Source organism: Galleria mellonella, unplaced genomic scaffold, assembly GCF_026898425.1.
Source record: "Galleria mellonella isolate WM207_F2 unplaced genomic scaffold, CSIRO_AGI_GalMel_v1 utg63, whole genome shotgun sequence".
Lineage (NCBI taxonomy): Eukaryota > Metazoa > Arthropoda > Insecta > Lepidoptera > Pyralidae > Galleria > Galleria mellonella.
Genome location: NW_026442130.1, coordinates 13,886,737 through 13,913,390, shown reverse-complemented (window position 1 = coordinate 13,913,390; position 26,654 = coordinate 13,886,737). Strand labels below are relative to the sequence as shown.

The 26,654-nt window shown below is 35.4% G+C and overlaps 1 protein-coding gene across 1 annotated transcript; it reads left to right on the top strand.

Moving 5' to 3' along the window:
- The first annotated feature begins 7,927 nt into the window (after positions 1–7,927).
- LOC113510350 (ecdysone oxidase-like) lies at positions 7,928–11,810 on the top strand. Its single transcript, XM_026893801.3, has 3 exons — positions 7,928–8,051; positions 8,999–9,132; positions 9,807–11,810. Exons 1-3 carry the CDS (start codon positions 7,928–7,930, stop codon positions 11,292–11,294), a joined length of 1,746 nt encoding a protein of 581 aa, XP_026749602.2. The 3' UTR covers positions 11,295–11,810.
- Positions 11,811–26,654: the final 14,844 nt, after the last annotated feature.

The window sequence follows — 26,654 nt, the reverse complement described above, 5'->3', positions numbered from 1 at the left end:
CGTCATTGTATCGAATGAGTACTATTTATTTTAATAATTGGAAATAATAATTAGACAATTGTAGATAGCGAGACGTTCCGAACTCTACGTTAGATTATGCGAGGTGTAATGTAAATAATCCGTAACATTTCCGTGTTCTACGAGTAACATTTAACATTTTTCTATTAGTCGAATTAACTATAGGTCTACAAATGATAAGAGGGAGACTTTGTACAAAAGTCGATTGCTTGGGTACTTCTGTCCCATTCGTGTTTTTACCGTGAAGCAGTTGTGTCTGCATGGCTGTGTTTTGGTTTATAGGATGGGACATAGCGTGAATTTACAGGGTACAAAGGAATAACACCTGAGTCCTCAGGAATGGCAACGCATGGGGGGTATCATGTACGAAACAGTAAACTCTATTATGTTCATGGTACTGCTCATGTCTATAGGCGACGGTTACCACGTCCCATCAGGTGGGCCGTCAGCTTGTTTGCCATTCTAAGTTGTATAAAAAAAAAAGATAAGAATTTTTTTGGGGTTCTTCAAAAAAAGGGTAATGAGGTTTCTTCAGGAAGGGCAATGTGTGCGTAATGCCCCTGGTATTGCAGGCGTTCATAGGCTACGGTAACCGTTTACCATCAGGTGGGCGGTATGCTTGTTGACCACTTTAGTAGTATAAAAAAGCCAGCCAAGTGCGAGTCGAACTCGCGCAACGAAGGTTCCGGTCAAAATCATCAAGTAAAATTTTTTTTGTGAACTATCAATTTACGGTTTTTGGATTTTTTCCTTTACTTGTGCTACATGACATTATTTCTTGCCAAATTTTATGATTTAAGGTCAACGGGAAGTACCCTATAGGTTTCGATTCCTTTTGCGAATGGCAAAATATGCGATATAAATGGAACATAAACGACCGTACCTTTTCATTGCGTCGATTTAGATGCTTGATTTTTTCACTGCTTTAAGAGATTGCAGACCTGAGTATATGATATTAATTTCAACTTGATATCTCTACACGTTCTAAGAAAAAAGGTCTTGACAGAAGGACGGACGGATGAACAACGAAATGATCCTATATGGGTTCCGTTTTTTTCTTAGGAAGTAAGGAACCCTAAAATAAGGAACTTTAAGCCACGGCGCCTCTAGCTATCAATCACTAATAGAATCTTAAAATATTTTGATCTGTATACTGAAAGAGTACTTCAGTAATCGTAAAAGAAAAAGATATATCAATCATATATATATATATATATATATATACGAGTATATATATATATATATATATATATTAGTGGCAAATAAGTATATGGCCTGTCCAATGGTAAACAGGGTTATCGTAGCATATGGACGCCAGTAACATCAGGGATGTTACAGGGATGACGCACATTTCGGACCCTTAAGAATCCTTAATACGCCCTTTTCGGAGAACCCTTTTGAACATATATTGACTTTATAAACAGCTATTGTATTAAATAATCAATCGGTCTTTATGTGTGAATTTTGAAGAATTATTAAATAGAAGTCAAATGAAAGTTGTTTCTAAAGCAACAAAACAGATATAAATATAGAAAAAGATCTTTAATGAGAAGTTATAAATATAAGTATTCTAGGAATAAGGAATTACTAGGAATTTCATATTTTTCATTATGTTCTATTAAATAAGTTAAATTTAGTTGAATAATTTGTTTTTTGAATTTATAAAATCAGCAGTTTTTTTTACTCACCATAATAATGGAAGCATTAGTGTTGCCACTGGTTAAAATGAGCAGTACGTTACCATCTACCATCCTTGCTATTTCTTCAATTCCATAAAAACTTTTACATTTACAAAACATTTTTTTTATGCAACTTATAATGGCAAACAAACTGACGGCCTACCTGTTGGAAAGTGGTAACCGTCGCCTGTAGACATGAGCAGTACCACGGACATAACAGAGTATACTGTTTCGCCCATGAGACCACCCATGCGTTGCCATACATAAAAATATTAATAAATACTACTCACGTACATATGTATACGTAAAACACAAAGTTATAAAAGCTTTAAATTAATATTAAGCTTTAAAACTAGCCAGACATTTTATGTTTCGTACAGAAACTGGTAAACTATTCCACAGCCGTACAGCTTGCACCGTGAACGATTTGTCGTAAAAACTAGAAAAATGTACTGGAGTCTTCAGCTGGAGGCCCTCAAAAGATCTCTTATCTCGTTTTTATGATTGCATAGCCAGTCTGCTGATACGTGTGTACCCTATACTATTTTATAGTTTATACATTGCCTTCAAGCTGTGTAGGCAGGGGGCTAGTGGCGGCGAGGGCGGACCAAATTTACCGCATGATTGATTCCTTTGACTATTGAATGCGATGCGTAAGCGTAAATCTCTACTGAACTTGTTGGGGATTATATCCATACTTTATTATATTTAATAATTGACTAGCTTCATTTAGTTGGAACAGTTCCTTTCCCGTGGGTGTCGTAAGAGGCGACTAAAGGAAGTTAAAGGAATGGAGATGATGGAGATAGGAGGGATTATAATACAAATTTGGCGGTTTGGTAACCGCAAAATTTTATTATTTTCATAGATGGTAATAGCATGGTAACCCCGCTTGCGCTATCGGTATACACTGGCGGGGCACCAGTGATGAGGTGAGGATGAAGCATGTCAGTTGACCCATCGTAATTAATTCATCAAAAAATAACCACTATGGTTTCCAAGGGAAACCGCGTGGAGGTCGACCTGTTAAGGTATATTGCTAGTAATGAATCTGCTAGATCTCACTATTAACAATCCCTCTCTCTGCTGGTAACTGCAGTTAGGCTTTAGTGATGTTTTAAGAAGGACGCTGCTGCCCATCCCTCCACCATTAAGCTCACTTAGTCGTCTACGGTATCCATGGGAAAGGAATGGGTGGCCTATACTATGCCGGGACCACATGGCATAACACCTTAATCCTCAGAAATTGCAACGCTTGAGGGATACCATGGGCGGCACAGTGTATTGTGTGTGATCATGATGTGTCTGTAGGCGACGATTTAATTAATTATTCCAAATTATCTTATATAATAAACTGCAATTAAAGGATGTTTGAACATATTTCATCTTGAAGGGAACTTAGGAGCAAATACCACACATACGAAGCAACGGGCAATAAGCAAATGTAAAAATAAAAAAGAAGTACAAAAAACAATTAAGTATTAAGTCTCTATCAAGTATTGATCTATTTGTTATCACAGAAAATGTTTATTCATAAATTTCAAGCTTTATTTTTTGGCAACAATAAAAAGTAACTAAGACTGTATAAAAACAAATCTGTTTCTAATTAAAATTTGTCATCGCCTTTCCTAAATTATAATTACAAATAAGATGGCGGTAATCAAAGACAAATTTACATTTACATTGGGTTTTAATATAAAAAAAAAAAAAAAAAAAAAATGATCAAGTAAGTTCCACAATCAAACCGACTTCAATTGTGAAAAAATCTATTATTTGTACTTCAAAATTAACTATTACCTTGTACTCCATTAATCCACGATGACCTACTGCTGGGTAAAGGATTCTCCCAACTCCTTTCAAAACTTTCTGACACCAACTCAAACTAGACCCTATTGGGGGGAAAGGGATTGTTAGTAATGGAGACTGAGAATCCCATTGCTAGCAATATATACAACCAGGTCGACCTCCTCGCGGTTCGCCCTGGAAACTATCATGGTTAATTCCTGATGAATTCATCATGATGTGCTAACTGGCCTGTTTTCATTCTCACCTATCACCCTTCACTGGTGCTCCGCCAGCGTATCCCGTTAGCGCAGGCGGGGTTACCATTCCATTCTCACCATTAAAAAAAAACTAGACCTTTTAAATGCGTGTAGGTCATAACTTCATCGCTTCGTAAACCGTCCTCGGCGATGCTGTCCTTCAGTAGGCTCGATGGAGGATCTTGCCCACTTTTCGGGACCCGTATGGCTAATGTGACTCGGCCAATCCCACTTAAGTTTGGTTGACTTCTGACCTACGTCTTTAAAGCCAGTTTCGAGACGAAGTATAAGCATATTATATGCTATCAGACAAAAAAACAATTTTCCAAATCGGTTTATAACTGACGGAGTTATTAGGTAACAAACATAAAAAATCGCCGTATATACTCCGGCATAGACTAGTATAATCACTACGTAGTATAAAACAAAATCGCTGTCGCTGTCTGTCCCTATGTATGCTTATATCTTAAAAACTACGCAACGGATTTTGAAGCGGTTTTTTTAATAGATAAAATGATTCAAGATAGGTTTATATGTATAATACATGCATAATATTGTAGAGAAACACTGACAAATTTAGAGATTTCTAATGTGATGTCGTAAATAAACACATTTTTTAGCATTTCACCCGTGCGAAGCTGGGGCGGGCTGCTTGTATAATATGTTCTAAAAGTAATAGGCGAGAAATATAATTCGCCTATAATTGGGCATTTTATTTAGATGCTGATCTAGTCGGCTGCGTCAAATCTGAGTGAATTGCTTTAATTAAATTAATTTACTTTTTTTTACTAACATAGTTTGTAAGAAAATTGTTACTAACAAAATGGACCAAATTGTAGTCTGTATAATAAAGTATATTATTATTATTATAGTTCAGCCCTTCCTTTCCTGTGGGCGTCGTAAGGGGCGACTAAGGGAACTTACGATCGAGGGCAGCAGAGTCACTCTTAAAACACCTTTAAAAGGCTAACTGCGGTTGCCAACCTGTCTGCTAAGCGTGGTAATTACTGACAAAATCCCAAAGGAAAGGACAAAGGAAGGCTTATGTTCAGCAGTTAACAGTTAATGCCTGATATGACAGATAGATATACAATTTATTTGCATTACTTACATCACACAAAGAAACATATTTTTTTTCCTTTCGTGCGTGTGCCATAACATCACAAAATGGTCACAACTCAGTGTATCGCTTTGCTTTCAAAAGAGCAAAACGCTGACACGATGGTGATGAAACATAAGAAAAAATATATATGCAATCGAAATTAGAATTGTCTTTATTTTGAAAATGGTTAAAAGCAATAAAAAAATCCGTTACCGGTAGAACCGGTAAATGATTGACTTATCAGCGAATGAAAATACAAACAGCAATTCGGTTGAGCGCGTTCGAAATTCTATATTCGAATATTTCGAACCGTTCCCTCAACACGCAGTTTGCGGCAGTAGAACCCGGGTAATTACTACACAAAATGTCGCGCTCGGTGACCTCCGTGGCAACATCGGTCGGGTGCTTTAAGCGGGAATGTGTAAAAAAGTATTAAAAAAATATATGAAAAAAAAGCGACTTCAGTCTTGACAAAATAGACAGATATTTTTTTTGTTTATTTTTTTTTAATTGATGATACCGGAATGGTAACACCGCCTGTGCTACCGATGTATGCTGACGAGGCATTAGTAAGGGTTGATAGGTGAGAGAATGAAAAGGCAGGTCAGTTTGAAGGGTTTGGAAGTTTCGGTTTGAAGGGTGGGATATGGCGTGAATTTACAGGGTACAGAGGAATAACACCTGAGACCTCAGGAATGGCAACGCATGGGGGGTGTCTTAGGTGAAACAGTATACTCTGTTATGTGCATAGTACTGCTCATGTTTATAGGCGACGGTTACCACTTTCCATCAGGTGGGCCGTCAGCTTGTTTGCCATTCTAAGTCGTATAAAAAAAAAAAAACTTATGGGAAAGGCTTATGTTCAGCGGTGGACAATTAACGGCTTATATACTAAATACTAATATAGTATTTATTATCATGATGGATTTGATATGGATGGATTCTTCAAAAGGGGGGTAAAGAGGTTTCTTCAGGGTCGGCAACGCGCGCGTAGTACCTCACCTCTGGTATTGCAGGCGTTCATAGGCTACGGTAACCACTTACCATCAGGTGAGCCGTATGCTTGTTTGCTACCTCAGTGGTATAAAAAAAGGCTTGTTTGCCACTATTGTAGTATAAAAAAAAAAATATCAATCTTTTCCGGACAGGTTTCGATTCTTTAAGAACGTTAAATAGAATTTACTTCTAGTGTCACTTCTACCAAGTATTCTTTATTTCTGTGTTACAAACTAGTAGTTTCAAATGTTAATTTCTACCGCAGACATGGATCCAAGCCGTGCGGCTCCCCATTAATTTTAATGGCAAATCACCCGATAAATCAATTAGCTAATGACCCATCGGCAATTAATAGCCATGGGTCACTAAATATTGACGAGCAATTAAAGATTTCAGTTGCTATTCGATTGTAGATATTCTTAGTACTGTCCATTGATCCATTTAGATGAAAGAATTATATTAATTAATGCATAGATGGAGAATGGAATGTTGACCTCGCCAGCACTATTAGTCGGGGGGAAAGGGATTGTTAGCAATGGAGTTTGACAGCCTTATTGCTAGCAATATACCATATTAGGTCGACCTCCACGTGGTTCCCCCTGGAAACCATCGTGAACAATTCTTGTTGAATTCGTCACGATGGGTTAACTGACCTGTTTCATCCTCATCTATCATCCTTCACTGGTGCCCCGCCGGTGTATATCGATAGCGCGGGTGGGGTTACCATTCCAATATCATCCATTTTAAAAGCACTATTAGTCAAGAATGTTAGTGAGGGATGTTTTTTTTTTATAGCTGATAATGAAATAGTAATCCCGCTTGCGCTAACGGTTTACGCTGGCGGGGCACCAGTGAGATATGATAGGTGAGAATGAAAAGGTCAGTTAGCCCATCGTGATGACGATGATTTCCAAGGGGGACCTCGTGGAGGTCGAACTGACAGGATATATTATAACAATCCCTTCCTCCTCACGTTCGTATTTGTACAGGCTATATAATACTTGCAAGTAGGCTCTGTTTCAAATTTAGAAGATTTTCGATCTGCAAAGAAATATATCGGTTTCATTAATGATATAAACGATAGTAAACCATGCAGTTTGCATAAAAAGTATTAAGAACGGTTCGAAATTAGCGACACAATGACATACAATTTCAAATAAAAAACAAACCAATTAAATAGATAATACATTTGAAAGTCGCTTGACAACATATGTAGATTTAGCACGTTCTAACATTGTTGATTCTTTTTCATTTATACAGGTTGCGAAAATAATTTACTTTAATCATATACCAAAATATACTTTTAATACTATATGTGCGCGTGACATCGTCTGAAGACTAAGAATATTACCACTATTCTGATACAGTGATTTATTTGAAAGCAACATTAAGATTTAGTGAATACATTTATAGATAGATAGATAGATAGATAGATAACCTTTATTACCAGTATTAAAAAAATAAAAAATTAAAACAATAAAAAGAAAAAAAAAACAATTAATGTTGCTGGTAATAGGAGCCGCCTCAGCTGTTGCTATATATGTACATCTCCAGCGAGATGTACCTATATAGCGCTGATTTTCAGGCGGCCTCTTAACTCCTTTACCTTTAGCATGCGTGCAGGTCGCCAATACCTATTTCTCGGATGGGAGACTCGACGCGTTTAACAACATTTATCTAAAGTGTGTGTTGTTTATATTTATATATATGTAGATTTATTATTATTTATTATTATTGTATTATTATTATTCACATATGTTGGTGTATACGGTTGCTTTTTATTGTATTATGCGTTCAAATTTAACTAAGAATTATTGCGTTTAGCTGTACGGTTTTTACTCTTAAACATACTATAGTTTCTCTTCAGTTTCTCAAAGGTTGACTGTAAGAGATCCCTCTATAGGCTAAGTCCGCCATTGTATATTAAACCTTTTATTGTGTCCAATGTAAATAATGTACAATAAAGATTTTTCAATTTTACAATAAACAAACAAATTCGTCCCTTTTTTATAATATTAGTGAGTTGTGACGTATATGCATGTATTATGATAAGTATTGGATTTGCGTCCATTTGCATTTAGTTATTTATCATGGACGCTACAAGTACATTATCGCAAATAGCTAAAATAAAATGTACCCAAACCGCTTTACAAGTTCTTGCTACAGCCCTACATCTGACATCATATTTGTATCCAGAACAGGCGCTCGTGAATGGTTAGTGCTGTGTGTGTGTAGTTAGTGTAGTAACTATGTTTTATTTGTGATTGTAAGATCCATGGTTCTTTACCGTAAGATTCCTTTTAATTCCCAAGATGTCGCAGGAAAAGATAAAATAGACAACTTTACCAAATTTTTTGAAGACTATTTCAAAACTGGTTGTTTAAATATCTCTGTCACACGTGCCGTTGTTACGAAGCAGCTGTACTCACATAATTGTGTTACATAAAAGGTTCACGTAGCTATGAACGACCGTTGCCATTTTTCATTCAGGGGAACCGTTTTAGCCTATTGGTCTTTTCAAGTTGTGTACCTTTTTAACGTTCTTTTACATATCTCTGAAGTATCCTTTTCTTCTCCAACATTTTCTCATCCAAAATATCTCAAAGTTTGAAGACGAAGGTCTTTCACCAGTGCGTGTTGCCACTAATGGAACAGACTATACTAAATATACAGAATATACTATGTTTCGGTTTCATAAACAGACTTATGGTACCGAAACAGTCCTACAGGGCTGTCCGTATACAATGGCGTCATATTACTCAGCAAGCTATGCTTGGAGTTTCTCTGCGTGACAGAATGCTAAATGAGGATATCTGTAAAAGAACCAAAGCGAATAATGAAGGATAGCAAGCATGGGCTAGTCACATAGCTCGAAGAAACAATAACCAATGGGGAAGAAATGTTCTTAAGTGGCAACTTCGTATGGGTAATCTAATTCTGGGTTGGCTCCACTCCAGATGGAGTGACGACTTCAAATACATTGCAAGAAGTCAGTGGATATAGATGGCTCAGGACCTTTTCTTATGGTAGCCTCTGGGGGAGGCCTATGTTCAGCGGTGGACAGATAACGGTTGATATGTTAATGATGATCACTATGAAATATTTTGGCATAAGATTTAAATATTTTTAACTTTAAATATTTTCATCATTTTACACTATAGATGGTGATGTATTCGACTACATAGTAGTGGGTGCAGGATCTGCGGGTTGTGTGATCGCGAATAGGCTCACAGAGGATCCTACGTCGAGAGTCTTGCTGGTAGAAGCTGGCGGTGATCCTCCAATAGAATCAGACGTGAGTTGCATTACTGTTTCCAATTTATTCTCTACTTAAAAATAAATTAATCTCTCATTATCATGATTTATTGCTTGGGTACCTCTGTCCCATTCGTGTTTACCAGAGGGAGATTTTGTACAAAAGTCGATTGCTTGGGGACCTCTGTCCCATTTGTGTTGTAATCGTGAAGCAGTTGTGTTTGCATGGCTGTGTTTCGGTTTGAAGGGTGGCATATGACGTGAATTTACTGGGTACAGAGGAATAACACCTGAGTCCTCAGGAATGGCAACGCATGGGGGGTATCATGGGCGAAACATTATACTCTGTTATGTCCACGGTACTGCTCATGTCTATAGGCGACGGTTACCACTTTCCATCAGGTGGGCCGTCAGCTTGTTTGCCATTCTAAGTTGTATGAAAAAAAATACCTGATATTGATGAGGATTTTAATAGTGAAACCCGAGGTATTCATTCAGTATTTAATTTATGATGACCTTTGTGATACGTTGTTTTGCTTAAATGTGGTTCTGGTTTTCGTATTTGCGTCAATTTAAGAAATTAATTTCTTAAAATCTGGTTTCTTTTAATACATTGTATTGTATTTATTTTATTTCTATTGGAATAACTATATAATATTCGATACCGTGCATTGACCTCACACTGTCTCCAAATTGAATTTATATGATTTACAGCTTCCTGGGTGGATGGCTTATTTAAAACAATCACCACAGGATTGGGATTATGCGACAGTATATGATGAATATTCACAACAATGTCATAATCCTCCCTATGCTGAAATAACAAGAGGAAAAATGCTGGGAGGTTGCAGCAGTAACAACTATATGTATTATGTTCGAGGAAACCCTCATGATTATAACACCTGGGCAAACATAACTAACGATGAAACTTGGAAATATGAAAACGTTCTTCCATATTTTATGAAAAGTGAAAAACTTCAAGATTCAAATATTTGGAATACACCATATGCGCGTTTTCATGGAAATGATGGTTATTTAGGAGTCACAAAGCAGTATGCCAATGTAACTAAAAAATATTTAAAGGCATTCAGTGAGCTCGGTTTTGATATCCTTTTTGATACAAATGGGGATGACATCCTTGGTTTCAGTGAACCTATGCTGACAATTGTTAATGGTACTAGACAAAGTACAGCTACAGCTTTTCTCTCGCCTATTAAAAGTAGACCAAATTTGTATGTTTTAAAAAATACTCTGGTTTCCAAAATAAATTTTGATGAACACAATAATGCTGTTAGTATTGATGCAATCAGAGGAAATGTAGAAAAAATAACAATAATAGCAAAGCAAGAAATTATAGTGTCAGCTGGAAGTGTAAATTCTCCGCAGTTGCTCATGTTGTCGGGGATTGGTCCTAAAACACATTTGGAAGATTTAGGAATAAATGTTATCGCTGATTTACCTGTGGGAGATAATTTACAAAATCACATAACAACTATGACTGTTTATGTAATGGGCGAAAAACAAAGTCCTAAAACGCCTAAAGACCCACACGAACATCCAGCAACAACTACAGTAGGTTACGTTGCCATAAATAGATCACAATCATATCCAGACTACCAAATTGCCTGTTACATATTGGATGCCGATACTCTGTTAGAAAATTGTGCATTTTCTTATGCATTCAAAAACGAAATTTGTGACAGCTTTTACAAGAATGCGAAAGGAAAAGAGGTTATGTTGGCGGAGACAATTTTACTCCATCCGAAATCTCGAGGTCGTATTTTGTTGCGAAGCATAAATCCTAATCAACATCCACAAATTTACGCTCGCCACCTCTCTAACGCTGTAGATTTAGATAATCTTGTTACATATACTAAAGATGTTAGTCGTATAATGACTACGAGTTACTTCAAGGAGATGAATGCAACTTTTTTGACTTCACCAGATTGTACATTGTATGAACCTGGTAGTAACGAATTCTGGAGATGTCACACCCTGTGTATGGCAACGCCAACGAATCATTATTCAGGAACCTGTGCTATGGGATCTGTAGTGGATGGCCGACTGAGAGAATTAGGTGTGCAGAAATTAAGGGTTGCAGATGGTAGCGTTATTCCTAAAATTGTAAGCGGGAATATTAATGCTCCCATTATTATGATTGGAGAAAAAGTTGCAGATTTTATAAAAGAAGAAAAGAAATAATGTAATGAAATTGATACTGATAGGCTTTCAGAAGTGAAAATCAGAGCTGTTTTGGGGATTTAAACTGTCCAATGTACTATATTAATACAGGTAACTTTAAACTGTTAGTACTTGATTTATAAAAAAAATACTAATATTATTGTAATTGAAATAGGTAGTTCATTATATTGTTTATTTTTATAAATTAGTTTTTGATTTGGCAAATTTTTATGTCAAATTGTTCTGTCAGTCAATTTGGCAAATTTTCACCACATCCATTAAAAAATGGATAAATTTCTAATTGAACTGTCATATCTTAAAATCATTAAACGAAATTTCTAATGTAAGTAGTATATTCATTTATTTTAACATTTATTATATAAGTAGGTAGGTATTATATGTATTTATAGTGTATGTATTTATGTAATATTTTATTATATATTTCAATATTTTATTCAACTGTATATTTGTTTATGTATTAATAGTTGTAGCACTTCAGCTGCCCGCTAACGACATGCTTTCTTACTGTACTGGCTTGACTGGAAGAGATCTCTGTCAGAGATAAGTCCACCCTTGCTCACAACATTTATAAATAGATTATTTTATATGTAACTTATAAGTGCAATAAAGAATATATATTAAAAAAATCGTATATTCTGTGTTTTTGTTTGATGAGCAATATCATGAATTTGGTTTTAATATTATTATGTTACTAAAATAATAAAATTATAACCAGACGATATCAGTATATGGGATATATTCAAGAAATAATAATGTGTCTTTAATGATAAAATTTGACAAAATGAATATTTATTTATATTTATTAAAATCATTGTCACGTCGTTATTTTATTCTTGCCTGACAATTATTATTATTATTAATTAAAATGTATTTAAAATTGGAATGTGATGACGATTAATTGAATAAAATTTACTTGATATATAATTTTGTACTGTCTGTGTAACTACATATGTTTGTATGCCGTACAGGCTAAACATGTCGAACGTTATTATATTGTCAACATCTGCATATATTTATACGCATGTTTTAAAAATAAATAATCTTGAATCTTGAAAATTCTTAATAAGATCAAGATATATGTAAAAACAATATTTTGTAGAAATTCTGCCACTTTATATCTGTCTATATTTTTGTTTGTTCTGGAATTACGCAAAAACTACTCAATCAAATTGGAAGTGATATTCACTTAATAGAATTAGTCTATTTTATTAGTTTTCCTACTTCTGAAACGCACGCGTACGAAGTAGCTCTCAAACAGCTAGTATAGAGTAATTATACTGTGCCGCTCAAGGTACTCCTCATGAGTGCTATTATTGAATTAAAGTGAAAAACTTCTCACGTCAGAGAATGCGATGTACCAAAAGCTCGATGAATTCAGAGAGTTCCAATCAGCATATATGTGAAACTGATCTGACCACAACTCGGATTGGCAGCTAAGTTGATTAGTTGCATTTAAAGCTAGGTTCATTAGTGAATTGATGCTATATGTACCTAGAACTATAGAAACGAGGATATTGTAGGATTTAATATTAAGGCAGCAAACCATATCGTCATAGTCGTAGAATACTGACGGATCTGACGAATATTACATATATAGATCTGTCAGTATTCTACGACTATGACGATATTGGTGGGAAAAGGATTGTTAGTAATGGGGTTTAAATTGACCCATTGCTAGCAATGCACCTTATCAGCTCGACCTCTATGCTGTTCCCCCTGGAAACCGTCCTGGTTAATTCTAGTGGAATTAGTCACGATGGGCTAACTGACCTGCCTTTTCATCATAACCTGTTATCCCTCACTGGTGCTCCGCCAGGGTATCCTAATAGCGTAAGCGGGGTCACCATTTCATTATCACCCATTAAAAAAAATAAAGCAAGCCATATTAAGAAATTTGGGTAAAAAGAAACATCTATTTTGTGGGCCATATCATCTTTCTTGACTCCCTGAAAATGCAAAAAGATGTCGCGCATAATCTTATATACGATAGTGAGATGATCTCGACCAGTTTTATATTAGCTAGCGATCGTGCGAGATGGAAGCAGTTGGATGATGCTGCTGTCCAGTAGTAGGATATCATAGGTTATGATTGATTGAAAATCAATTACTTGGAGTTTTTTTGGATGATATTCAACATGTGCGAGCTCTGCCTAACTTCGGTGAACCTTTCATTTATATTTTTATTTTCTATTCCCTAGAAAAGCCGAAGTTTTTGAAATATAGAAGGGAGCACTATATAAAATGTTTTCTTAGGACATAAATTTCTTTGAAGATTGGACAAAAATTGCACTTGTTGAGAATAACTTATTTTAATATTTTATTAATCTTTTATGCCATTGATATACACTGGCGGTTACTAGTGAAGGATTAGGCCAGGTGTATTCTTCTCTAATGATCTGTAGAATTGTAGGTGTAGTAGTAGATATACTAAAGTAAGGACACGGATATGTGATCTCGGTCTCCCGAGCCTTTGCAGATTCTGACCAGTATCGGCAGTTACCGCAGTGTCCCCCTTTTCCTTTGCCCAGAAATCTTACATTCCTTTTATACCAAATTTCTTTACTTCATTTCTAACGTACTCTTTCATTTCCCTTGATTCTTTCCTCCATACTACGGTATGGAGGCTACGGATGGCGGATACTAGCTACAAATCTATTCTCAAGGAGTATTGACGTCAGGGAGATGGCCGATTGTAAAACTCAGGTTTTGGCTTTTAGTTTAGTGCATAGTAATATGAATAAAAACATGTTGCACTGACCCCAAATAATTATGATAAGGATAGGAAGATGATAGAGTAATAGTGGAGTATGATAAATAAGGATTAAATAGGCCTGATTGGTTTCCACAGAGACTATGATGAAGTCAATCTGATAGGGTATACCATAGACAATAGAATATAGCAATATGTAGCTATTGTGTGTTTCGAAGAGTTCATATCCCACATTCATATCTTCAATCCAAAACACAGCTATGCCAGCATGGTTGTATTTAAATTGTGGCTTTTAGTGTAATAAACGTGACATGTTTATACTTTTTCAATTTCAACAAGAATCATCTAAAAAATCTATTTTCCTATCTTTTCGTCAATTCACTTGAGGAATACAGAAACAGAAGCGAGTATCAAGGGCTTCAATCTTTACATTTCTTGCTACATGTACTTTGATAAGACAAATTGACGTTTAAAGATTGACTTCTACTAGATTTTCGTGTACAGATCTTCTACGATGCACCTTTGTTGATTTGAAATGGCAAAGGATATTCTCTGTGGTATATCGAATTTGTAATACCATACATTGTCAGCGATATTCCAGACCGAGATACTAGCTCGATCTTCACTTTGTCTCTCGTTTCAGTTCCGTGGTTCAATATAACGAGATGTGGAAAGTGTCTCGTTTGTAGAACTGTAAAGGAAGTTAGACTCTGACCCACTCAAAGGATTGAATAAAGATATTCCTTACTTACTGTTAGTTGTAATGATGTTATAACTATTGAAGAATGCAAGATTTTTCCGCATTTAAGGACTGGTTTTTTCTGGTCTCTGCAACTAATTTATTTTATTAATTTGTTTTTTTTTGTGGTACTGTCTGGTAATTTGTATTCACAGAAATTCAGAATGTATATAATTCAATTTTTAGAAAAAAAAAACAACATATAACTATTTAAAAATGCTCATAATTATTAGTTTTATTTGGATAAAAATATTTTTATTTTATTTAATTTACTGTTAGGAGGTCATTACAAGGTAAAAATGATATAATTTTTTATGGATAAAAATGGAAGGGTAACCACGCCTGAGCTATCGGCATACGTTGGCGGAACACCAATGCGAGATGATAAGTTTGAATGAAAGCAGGCCAATTAGCACTTCGTGATTAATTCAATTTAAAAAAAGGGATAAAGAGGTTTCTTAAAGGTAATGTAGTTAAACAACATGTGCGTAATGCCCCTGGTATTGTAGGCGTTCATAGGCTACGGTAACTGCTTACCATCAGGTGGGCCGTATGTTTTTTGCCACCTCAGTGGTATAAAGAAAAAAAGTATACGTACATCGAGCATCAGGGGGGAGGGGGGGTCGTAGTCATTTAGATTTTCGTACCTAGCAATAATAAGTGCTCATATTAATATGTTTAAATGTAAATAAAATAAATATTGTTTAAATTTCAATGATTTGATTACGTATTTAAGGAGTATACAAGTAAATATGAAACAAACACAGGTGTCATCGATGAATGTTTTCCATTATTTGAACAAGTTCTATGATTTATAAAGCATACCATATTTTTCTATTGTTTTAATAATGTTTCAAATTAAAAGATTTTTTGTTATTTGATGGTTAACAGAAGGTATGATTCACTTGATGAAAAATGGTAACCGACGCATGAAGCTGTGAGTAGCACTATTGATATATATATATATTTTTACTTTGTAATTTTTGTGTCATAAATCTGATTAATATATGAATCAAATCTAATATATGAACCTTTAATCCAAAATTCAAATCGTGAGACTCAGTCATGTTATCTGAAACTCAGTTATGTCAGTTGAAACTCAGTCAAGTAAGTTGAAACTCAGTCATGTAATTTGGAACTCAGTAATATAAGCTGAAACTCAGTCATGTAAGCACAGTTGCTTAGTAATAGAAATACAAGTTAAAAATGCATAATCCTTTAGACGATATTGTATACAGTTTCTCTCTCATAAAATAATTGTTAGTTTAATAGTAAGTGATTACGTATCTGTGTGAATATTAAGATTAGGATATATCTTATATGACCTTCATCATCCTTTTACCACTATGCCTTTCACCATAAAGCTGAAGATCACCCACATTTCCTGGGTACGTGGCGCATTACCACATTACGTCCTTGTATCTCGTGCATTCCTATCTCGTACATCTGGATTATGGAATGAGCTTCCTTCTTCAGTTTTCCCCTTTACAAATTAATATGAGGCTTTTCGGAAAACGTGCATACAACCAACCGACTTCAGTTGTGGTAAATCCAAAAAAAAATTGAACATTTACATTATATTTTTGTGTATTTATTTATTGGTTTTTGTATTTTATGCACGAAAAATTAATAATTCACTCTTGCGCCACCTGCCCATTTCTGCTCTTAACTAAAGGTTGTCTATGAGAGATTGCGCTAGCGATAAGACCGCCTTTTGTACCTTTATGTGTATATTTTAATCTGTATATATGTTACTGTATTTCACTTGTATTATTCACTTGTCATTGTATATTTTTATTTATGGTGCAATAAAGAGTTAAATAATAACACTAAACTATTCAACTGATTTTGATAAATTTTCTATTGGACCTGTATAAATATCTTTTCAGATAAAAAAAAAAAATTCCAAATTAATTTACAACTAACGAAGATATAAGGTAACAAACATAAAAAAAAATTACAATCGAATTTAGAATCTCTTTTTTTATGAATAAGGTTGAAAAGAGAGAAGAAGAGAAGATTATGAGGTATTATTAATAACGGCAAATAGGCACTAAATAGGTTTCACCCTCGTTATGGTGAACGATATCAGTCGAATCGAGATAAATAGCACATTAGTTAAATTAAAACGGTTTTCAATCCAATGCCCTGTCTCGGAGTCCTTTATTTAATTTATGATTATTTCAATTATATGGTTCGGGCGCCGTGGCACTCCGCCATTTTGGAATATTCCCATTGTGACTTACGACTTGTAACTTCTATTCTAATTCTATACATTTTTACAAGTTTGTAAATGTATAAGTATACAAGTAAATTTTATATACAATATATATATATATATATCTACTTCCATTATGGTAATATTTATAATATATTATAATATAATTCCATTATGATTGACCCCCCTACAAATTATATTTGCATAAGAAGAAAGGACGCAATCATATGATTTACAGTTTTTATAAATTACAGTCCTTGTTCTTAGTAATTTATCTGCTATACTCAGACAGTGGAACAACCTAGTAACACACAGTTAGTATTCAGTCTGTGGTAACACTATAAATAACATTTGCCCGTACAAATCCATAGACAACATCGAACTGACTTCCAGATTAGTTTCTTATGTTGCCCTACTTACAGTTGTATGAGCAGATACAAGTAACATTCGCGAGTTAATACAATAGGATCAAAGTTTGAATGGAATCCGTCGTAGTTTCTACCGATAGCTAATTTGGTAATCTTTTGTTTTCGTCCGTGATTTTCTTGTCTATGCAGCATAATCAACTTCAAAATAGCCGGAGTTTTTGAGGTTTAGTATTTCAATCGACTTCAAAAAGCAGGAAGTCCTCAATTCGGTTATATTTTTTTTAATGTTTGTTCCGTTATAACTCCGTCAGTTGTGAACCGATTTGGAAAAATATTACTTTATCTAAAATGATAAACGAGTACTTACAGATTGCTCTTAAAGGAATTTTTTCAAAATCAGTTCAGTCGCTATTGCTAGCAATATACCCTATCAGGTCGACCTCCACGTGGTTCCCCCTGGAAACCATCGTAAACAATTCTTGTTGAATTCATCACGATGGGCTAACTGACCTGCTTCATCCTGACAAATCATCTCTCACTGGTGCCCCGCCAGTGTATACCGGTAGCGCAGACGGGGTAACCATTTCATTATCACCCATAAAAAACCATCTCCCTCCATCAACCCTTCAACTAATTTACTATACAATAATTAATTTAAGTTTTGTTACTTATATTAAGATTGGTCGAGCGGTTTTTAAGATTAGCGTAATCGAATATTGAGACAGGAGATTGTTATTATTACGAGTACTATTAGAAAATAGCATCATCATCATCGTCATCATCATTATCACCATCATCATCACCACCATCATCATCATAACAGTTGTTAACTGTTCACTGTTGAACATAGGCCTCAAGCACTGAGCGGTTTTGCCAGTAGATGCCACGCTTGGCAGGTGAGTTCGCAACAGCAGTTAGGCTTTGGTAATGTTTAAAAGAAAGAGACGCTGCTGCCCATCCTTTGACCATTAAGTGCCCTCAGTCGTTTCTTACGACACCCATAGGAAAGTTAGAGGTGGCCCATTCTATGCCGGGATCATACGGCTAAGAAAAGAGCATATTCCTTTTTAAAAGGTCGGCAGCACATCTGCAATTCTTTCTGTGTACCGGATGCTCATGTGCAGAGGTACTTACCATCATGGCAGCCGCGTGTTTGATTGTCTTTGTGTAATAAAAAAAAAATTAAAAAAGTACAAATATCCGGTCCCAAGTGGACTCGTGCTCGTTTCCTGAGCCATCTTAAAATTGGATTCGTTTGATTGTCTTTTTCTTTTTGTGCGAAGGAAAAATTTAGCATTGATAGTATATTACCGGATCATTACCCGAGCCCTGAGTACTTAATATTGGTGGCGGAGGCGTCTCGACGGAGGCGATTGGACAAAAAGTAAGGGTGACCACGCATTATTAATCGACTTCAAAAAGAGGCAGATTCTCAATTTGAATGTATTTTTATTTATTTATTTAAATTGTGACACATAGGTAACAATGGATGATAAAACAAGATAAGTCCTCTATGATCAACCCCATCTATCGTGGTATCCAAATTTGCAATTATATAAGAAAAAAAAAAAATATATATATATTTTTTTTTTTTCTTATATAATTGCAAATTATATATATATATATATATATATATATATATATATATATATATATATATATATATATAAAGAAATCAACAATGTCACATTTATAGTAAAAAAATATAATATTATGGAAATTTATTATACTTATCTTCAAGGAAATCGTCAACTGAATAGTATGTTCTGTTTATTAGGTATTGTTATTTGGTATCTGTCTGTGAGGGATTTAGGTTTTTTTTTCTTTTTTTTATACAACTTTGAATGGCAAACAAGCTAACGGCCCACCTGATGGAAAGTGGTAACCGTCGCCAATAAACATGTACCATGGACATAACAGAGTATACTGTTTCGCCCATGATACCCCCCATGCGTTGCCATTCCTAAGGACTCAGGTGTTATTCCTCTGTACCCTGTAAATTCACGCCATATCCCACCCTTCAAACTGAAACACAGCCATGCAAACACAACTGCTTCACGGATGAATGTTTGTTACTCATTCACACAAAAACTACTAAACAGTTTTAAATTAAATTTAGTACACAGAAAGATTGCATTAAGTGGGTGAAGATGCAGATAGCATTTCCATTAAAATTCTATTGAAACAACCTATAAAATCCTATAAAAATTATATAAAAATATATATAAAATGTAAATAAAAAAAGCACAAAACTTGTTTGCCATTCTAATTTGTATAAAAAAAATCCATAAATTTTCACAATTTGGCCTTTATAATAGTAATAGGATTTAGTTATTTAGGCAAGTTACTTAATACATTAACACTAACTACTAATCGCATCTATGACAGAACAGATAAGTGCTGTAAACCGAAGCTTAAAGATCGGCGTGAAAAGTTGAACTCGAAATTAGGTTGTGATGCTGTTATGGGGAGTAAAAACTTTTTTATGCCCGCAATATTCGGACTTAATATAAAACATTAAGGGGCATGATAAATTGGGACAAAGATTACGGGGATATTTTAGCGTCATTCGAGTTGGGGGCGTCTCGTAAACCTGATTACTATAGACATAAAATGTTAAGATAAATTCATTAAATTCTTTCGTGTGACTTTTATATTGAAGTAATGATGAGTACGTCTATGGACGTATAATAAAATTGTCACTGACATTTAAAAACAAAAATTTTTGTTTTAGAACAAAACATAAGGATATTTATTTGAGCAAGTTGTCATCCTCCTAACTTGTTTATTTATCGGATTAGCATACTTATTTCTTTAGATATATAAAAATTTGTAACTTTGTTTTTTACGTATATGGTACATGTTGGTAGTACTTATATACTAATTTATTAGTGTAGGTCTTTATATGTATGTGTGTATGTATATATATGTGTAATATATATATATATATATATATATATATGTCGGCGCAAAATAGAATAAAAGACATTCTATTGACTCGAGACACAAGCGCAAGAAATGGAGGGGAGCGCTGACAAAACGTTGGAGCGATAATGAAAGGAAGTGGGGCGACAGTCGTCTGTCGGACATCGCGCGACTTTAACGGATCGTTGTGTCTTGAGTCTTAGCTAATATTATTTTAATTTAGTTCTATTCTATTTGATATTATTTTATTAGTTTTTATGTCTTACATTAATGAAAATGATTGTAGTTTAAAAATAAAGTGTGATTTTGTAATTGCTCTAATTATTGATTATTATTAGTACACGCCCACGGTAGATTAGTTTTTGTTAACCATGTCTGAGTCGGAGGAAACAGAGCTTAGCTATGGCCATCTTCCGACATCAGAAGTGGGATGTGAAGGACCGGATAACGAGGAAACCGGGAGAATAAACGAGACACAACGATGTAGATCTACCGACACGAGCGACATTGAAGTATTTATGCGGGTATTAAGAAGCGCATTCAACTACAAATCTCGTCAGGTTTGACCCTGATGACCCTGATTCAGACATTGAAGGATGGTGCAGTATTAACGAGGTTATAATTAAACACAAGGATTTAAAAGGTACCGATTTGCTATTAGCTTTAACTCACGCGCTTCGTGGTCGTGCAGCAGCATGTTTAACAAAATTGAAAACAGATTCTATTACTTGGGAAAATATTAAGGACTTGTTGCTTGCAAAATTTTCTAAACCTATGTTAATGCAAGATTATTTTGATCGTATTATAAAGTTTCAAATGACCAATAAGGAAACGGTGGCAGATGCTGCCTTACGTCTATGGCAATTAATTGAATCCATACCAAAGGCTAATTTATCGGATGAGATAATAACGGGGTTTGTCATATCTGTACTTTCTCATATAGACCATAATATAAGACGTGAATTATGCTCGCACAATATAACAAATAAGCCACAATTATTTCGTATCTTGCGAAGTGTTTCCTTAAAAAGGCGTGGAGAAGAAGTTAATTTTAATTATGATAATAAACGTCCTCGTTTTAATGTCACTCACACAGCAACTTCTTTTTATGGCAACTGTCATCGTTGCGGTGAAATAGGTCACAAAATTTTCAATTGTCCGCGCAATGGCGGTAATAATTCGCAGATGCAGAAACTACCTACACCTCGCGATGAGAGGCGCCCTGTCACCTGCTACGCATGTGGCAAGCCTGGGCATATCGCCACTGCCTGCTCAGCCACAAAGAACAATGAAGTTTCCAAGAAGGAGGTCAAACTTTGTAATAAGCGTACGGTAACTGGTGAGCTTGAAATTAGAGGTATGTGTTATCATTTTCTATTTGACTCGGGTTCAGAATGTTCTCTAATCAAGGAAAGTTTCGCCCGGCATATTGAGGGAACACGAACTCACGAAACTGTGATACTTATTGGCATCGGTAATGCGGATATAAAATGTACCGAACAATTACTTTGTACTGCTATCATTCAAGGCTTGCCAGTTGAGATAATATTTTACGTTGTAAATGACACATTTCTAGTAGAACCAATACTGCTAGGACGAGATATTATTGAAAAGGGCTTTCGAATAGAAATTAGCGATAATGGTGTTTCTTTATTTAGAGTAAAACATAATAAACTTTGTGAGAAATTTAGTTCTGCTGGCCGACAACTAAATACAGATTTAGTAGATGATGACAAAGAATCATTACTCATTCTTCTTAATAAATATTCTGATTCATTTATTGAAGGAACGCCAACTAGGCGTGTAAATACTGGTGTTATGCATATTGATCTAATTGATCCTAATAAAATTGTCCAAAGGCGTCCGTATCGATTATCAGCCTCTGAGAGACAAATTGTAAGCGATAAAGTATCTGAGCTTTTGAATGCAGGTGTAATCCGTGAAAGTTCTTCACCTTTTGCGAGCCCTATATTGCTAGTTAAAAAAAAGGATGGTAGCGATCGAATGGTAGTTGACTATAGGGAGCTTAACTCTAACACACGGTCCGATAATTACCCCCTTCCGCGCATAAGTGACCAAATTGACCGACTTCATGGAGCTAAATATTTCACGTCACTTGACATGACTTCAGGATTTCACTGTATCCCTTTAGAGCCATCGTCTATAGAGCGAACTGCTTTTGTTACACCCGACGGCCAGTTTGAATATACTGCCATGCCGTTTGGTCTCAAAAATGCACCATCAGTTTTTCAAAGATCTATTAATAAAGCTCTTAAAGACTGTGATTATGCTCAAGTCTATATCGATGATGTCTTAATACCATCTACATCCATTGAACAGGGCCTTGAGCGCTTAAATTTTGTCTTAAATGCACTTAGCAAAGCTGGATTTTCCCTCAATATGAAAAAATGTAGTTTTCTGAAGACAGAAATTACATACCTAGGTTATGTCATTAAATCTGGGGAAATAAGACCCAATCCCAATAAAGTTCACGCACTTGTTAATATACCCGCTCCACGTACTGCATCTCAGGTTCGGCAATTTATTGGTTTAGCATCTTATTTTAGGCAATTTATACCAAATTTCTCAGTCACTATGGCTCCCCTCTATCCTCTTGTCCAACATAAAGGCGAAATTAATTGGACCTCAGAACACGACGCAGTTCACCAACGTGTGGTAAAAGTTTTGACATCGGCACCAGTACTCGCAATATTTGACCCCGATAGGGAAACTGAACTCCATACAGATGCTAGTTCTCAAGGCTATGGAGCGATTCTAATACAGCGTATTGATAAAGCCCCCCACGTCGTCGAATACTTTAGCCGCCGTACAACGGACATCGAATCTCGTTATCACTCGTATGAACTTGAGACGTTAGCTGTAGTCCGTGCAGTAGAGCATTTTCGTCACTATTTATACGGGCGACGTTTCACAGTTCGTACAGACTGTAACGCATTGAAATCGTCTAGTAACAAACGTGATCTCACGCCGCGTGTGCATAGGTGGTGGGCTATTTTACAAAGTTATGATTTTGTTATTGAATATCGTGAAGGTCGCCGGATGTCTCATGCTGATTTTTTATCAAGAAATCCGTTGTCAGATAAAGATAATAATAGTTCAACAAAATTACCGTTAAAATCGAAACAGATTTACGTATTAGATATGCAAAAAGGTTGGTTAGCAGTAGAACAACAACGCGATAGTAATATTACAGACACTATAGCAAAATGGAGAGCTGGCGATCTTCCCAATGATATTTCTCAGTCTTATAATGTTAGAAAAGGTCTCCTCTATAGAAAAATTCAACGTAACAAGCGCGATTGTTGGTTACCCGTTGTACCCTTGTCATTAGCCTGGTCGTTAATTAGTCACGTTCATTTAGAACTAAAACATTTAGGTTATGATAAAACCCTTGATAAACTTTATCAATTATATTGGTTTCCTGGCATGGCTAAAGCTGTAAAAAAATTTATCGACGCTTGCCTCGTATGCAAAACTTGTAAAAGTTCTTCTGGTGCGCAACAAATCCAATTGCATGCAATACCAAAGGGTTGTGTGCCCTGGCACACATTGCATATTGATATCAGTGGAAAACTAAGTGGAAAAAGCCAAAGAAAAGAATATGTTTTTGTCATTATTGACTCTTTCACAAAATATATTCTTCTAAAACATACTTTGTGTCTGGATGCTAATAGCGCCAGAGATACCTTATATTATGCAGTACAATTATTTGGTTCCCCTAAACGTATTATAGCTGATCAGGGCCGTTGCTTTATAAGTAACGAGTTTAAAACATTTTGTCATGATAATAATATAGAGTTACACCTTATCGCTACTGGAGCATGTAGGGCTAATGGTCAAGTTGAGAGAGTCATGCAAACTCTTAAAAACCTTTTGACAGTTATAGAAAATAGCACAGATAGTGTCTGGAGAGATAAGTTAGGAGAAATTCAACTAGTACTAAATACAACTCGCTGTAGAGTAACTGGTTATACTCCAATGGAGTTAATGTTTGGCATTAACCAACAGACTTTGGGAATTTCTAGAATAAGTAATGAAAATGTTAGTGAGGTTAACAGATCGAATTTAGTAGATATGAGGCAAAATGCAGTAGATAATATAAAAAGATTAGCAGTGTCGGACACAGAACGTTTTAATAAAACAAAGGCGCAAGTAGTACCTTTTGCTGAAGGTGATTTTGTGTTCCTTAAATGTTGCGAGCGAAACCAAACTAAATTAGATAGTAAATTCAAAGGTCCTTATAAGGTTGTTAAGGTGTTAGAAAATGACCGTTACGAATTACAAAATATTGATGGCTCAAACCGTACATACAAATATCCTCATGAGAGTTTACGTGAAGTACCCAAAGGCAGAGCAGGATTGACAGAAGTAGTTAAGATAATGTGCGACGAAATATATAACAAAACAGGAACCGTGTCGGCGGATGATATTGCAGAGCAATCTGATAGTAGATACATAGATGAGGACAGGGGTTGCGTACAGCAAAATAATATTGTGGAGTTGGAATTAGATAGAGACCACAGTGATGACTGTGGTGGTGTTGAAAGTAGAGTTATAACAAGAACAGATGTACACAATTTAGAGAATGATGATGTTACGGTAGTTCCTTGGGCTAGCCGGACACGTCAAGGGACTTTAAAGAGAAACGTTATTGGGAAAGGTATGCAGTAATAGTACAGCGTTAGCTGTTCCCGTTTACTGGCTGCAAACCTCTGGCCTGCCACACTCTATATGGGTGCTGGTCCCCGGATGGTCGTGCGGAGCTGTAACGGTACAGTAATATGACGTCACCTATTGTTGGAGCTATGTCGTGGTGGTAGTGTTATCTGTTCGCGTTAACTGGCTGCAAACCTCTGGCCTGCCACACTCTATATGGGTGTTGGTCCCCAGACGGTGGAGCGGAGCGGTAACGGAGCAGTAACATGATTCCAGTTGTGGTTGATGTTATTTGGTTACAAAGATTTTGTTGAGTATATAGCTAATAGTCAATTATTGATACTAAGATTTTGCTTCACGCAGTCTCTTAGTAATGCCATTTTTGTAGGGCATAATAATCACATACTTCTGTTTACAGATCAATAACGCCCGAGGACGTGCGTGTGTCAGGAAGGCCGTGTCGGCGCAAAATAGAATAAAAGACATTCTATTGACTCGAGACACAAGCGCAAGAAATGGAGGGGAGCGCTGACAAAACGTTGGAGCGATAATGAAAGGAAGTGGGGCGACAGTCGTCTGTCGGACATCGCGCGACTTTAACGGATCGTTGTGTCTCGAGTCTTAGCTAATATTATTTTAATTTAGTTCTATTCTATTTGATATTATTTTATTAGTTTTTATGTCTTACATTAATGAAAATGATTGTAGTTTAAAAATAAAGTGTGATTTTGTAATTGCTCTAATTATTGATTATTATTAGTACACGCCCACGGTAGATTAGTTTTTGTTAACCATGTCTGAGTCGGAGGAAACAGAGCTTAGCTATGGCCATCTTCCGACATATATATATATATATATATATATATATATATATATATATATATATATATATATATATATATATATATATATATATATATATATATATATATATATATATATATATATATATATATATATATATATATATATATATATATATATATATATATATATATATATATATATATAGGGGCAAAACCTCATTGCAAGCAATATATCCTGTTAGGTAGACCTGCACGCAGTTGCCACTGGAAACCATCGTGGTTAATTCTTGTAGATCATTATGATAATCTAATTGACTTGCATTCATTCTCACCATTATTTTCTCAATAAAGTCATATATTGCCTTCACTAAGTTAATATATCTACTGTACTATACACCCATACTGTCAAACTCATCATTTAGTATGCACTTTAGCTATTCCATTATCAAATGTTTGAAACAATATGAACTAACTTGAACTAAGTTACTACAGTTTAACAATTGACATTAGCTTTGCAAAATGTAGCTTGGTTAATGTACACAAAACGTTTGATCACTAATGAGAGGAGCGTTTAATACAGCGGTCTAGGGAAATATGGACCAGGTTTAAATACAAGTTTTATATTTACTTAAAGAGGTTACTTTATTAAATTCTAGATTTTGCACTGGCTTCGTTCGCGTTTAATATACGGTTTGTTTTGAATCGGGGGCCTAAATTTAAAATTTCACGTGTCTAACTTCTAAACTTCTAGAGCAGCCTTTCCCAAAGTGGGCGATGACGCCACCTTGTGGGCGCTGCAGGCTTTAAGGCAGGGGGATGGTAAGAGACCCAAAAAAAATAGGGTCGTTGTGTAGAGGCTTGGGGTATGATTTGTTCATTTTGAAGTAATAGTGGTTTTTAAGTAGGAGAAAAAATGG

What these genes read in the sequence shown, in the direction of transcription:
- LOC113510350 (XM_026893801.3), top strand. Translation starts at nt 7,928, where the DNA reads ATGGACGCTACAAGTACATTATCGCAAATAGCTAAAATAAAATGTACC. An exon ending in AGAACAGGCGCTCGTGAATG is followed by an intron (nt 8,052 to 8,998) that starts GTTAGTGCTGTG and finishes TTTACACTATAG; the next exon opens with ATGGTGATGTATTCGACTAC. An exon ending in ATCCTCCAATAGAATCAGAC is followed by an intron (nt 9,133 to 9,806) that starts GTGAGTTGCATT and finishes TATGATTTACAG; the next exon opens with CTTCCTGGGTGGATGGCTTA.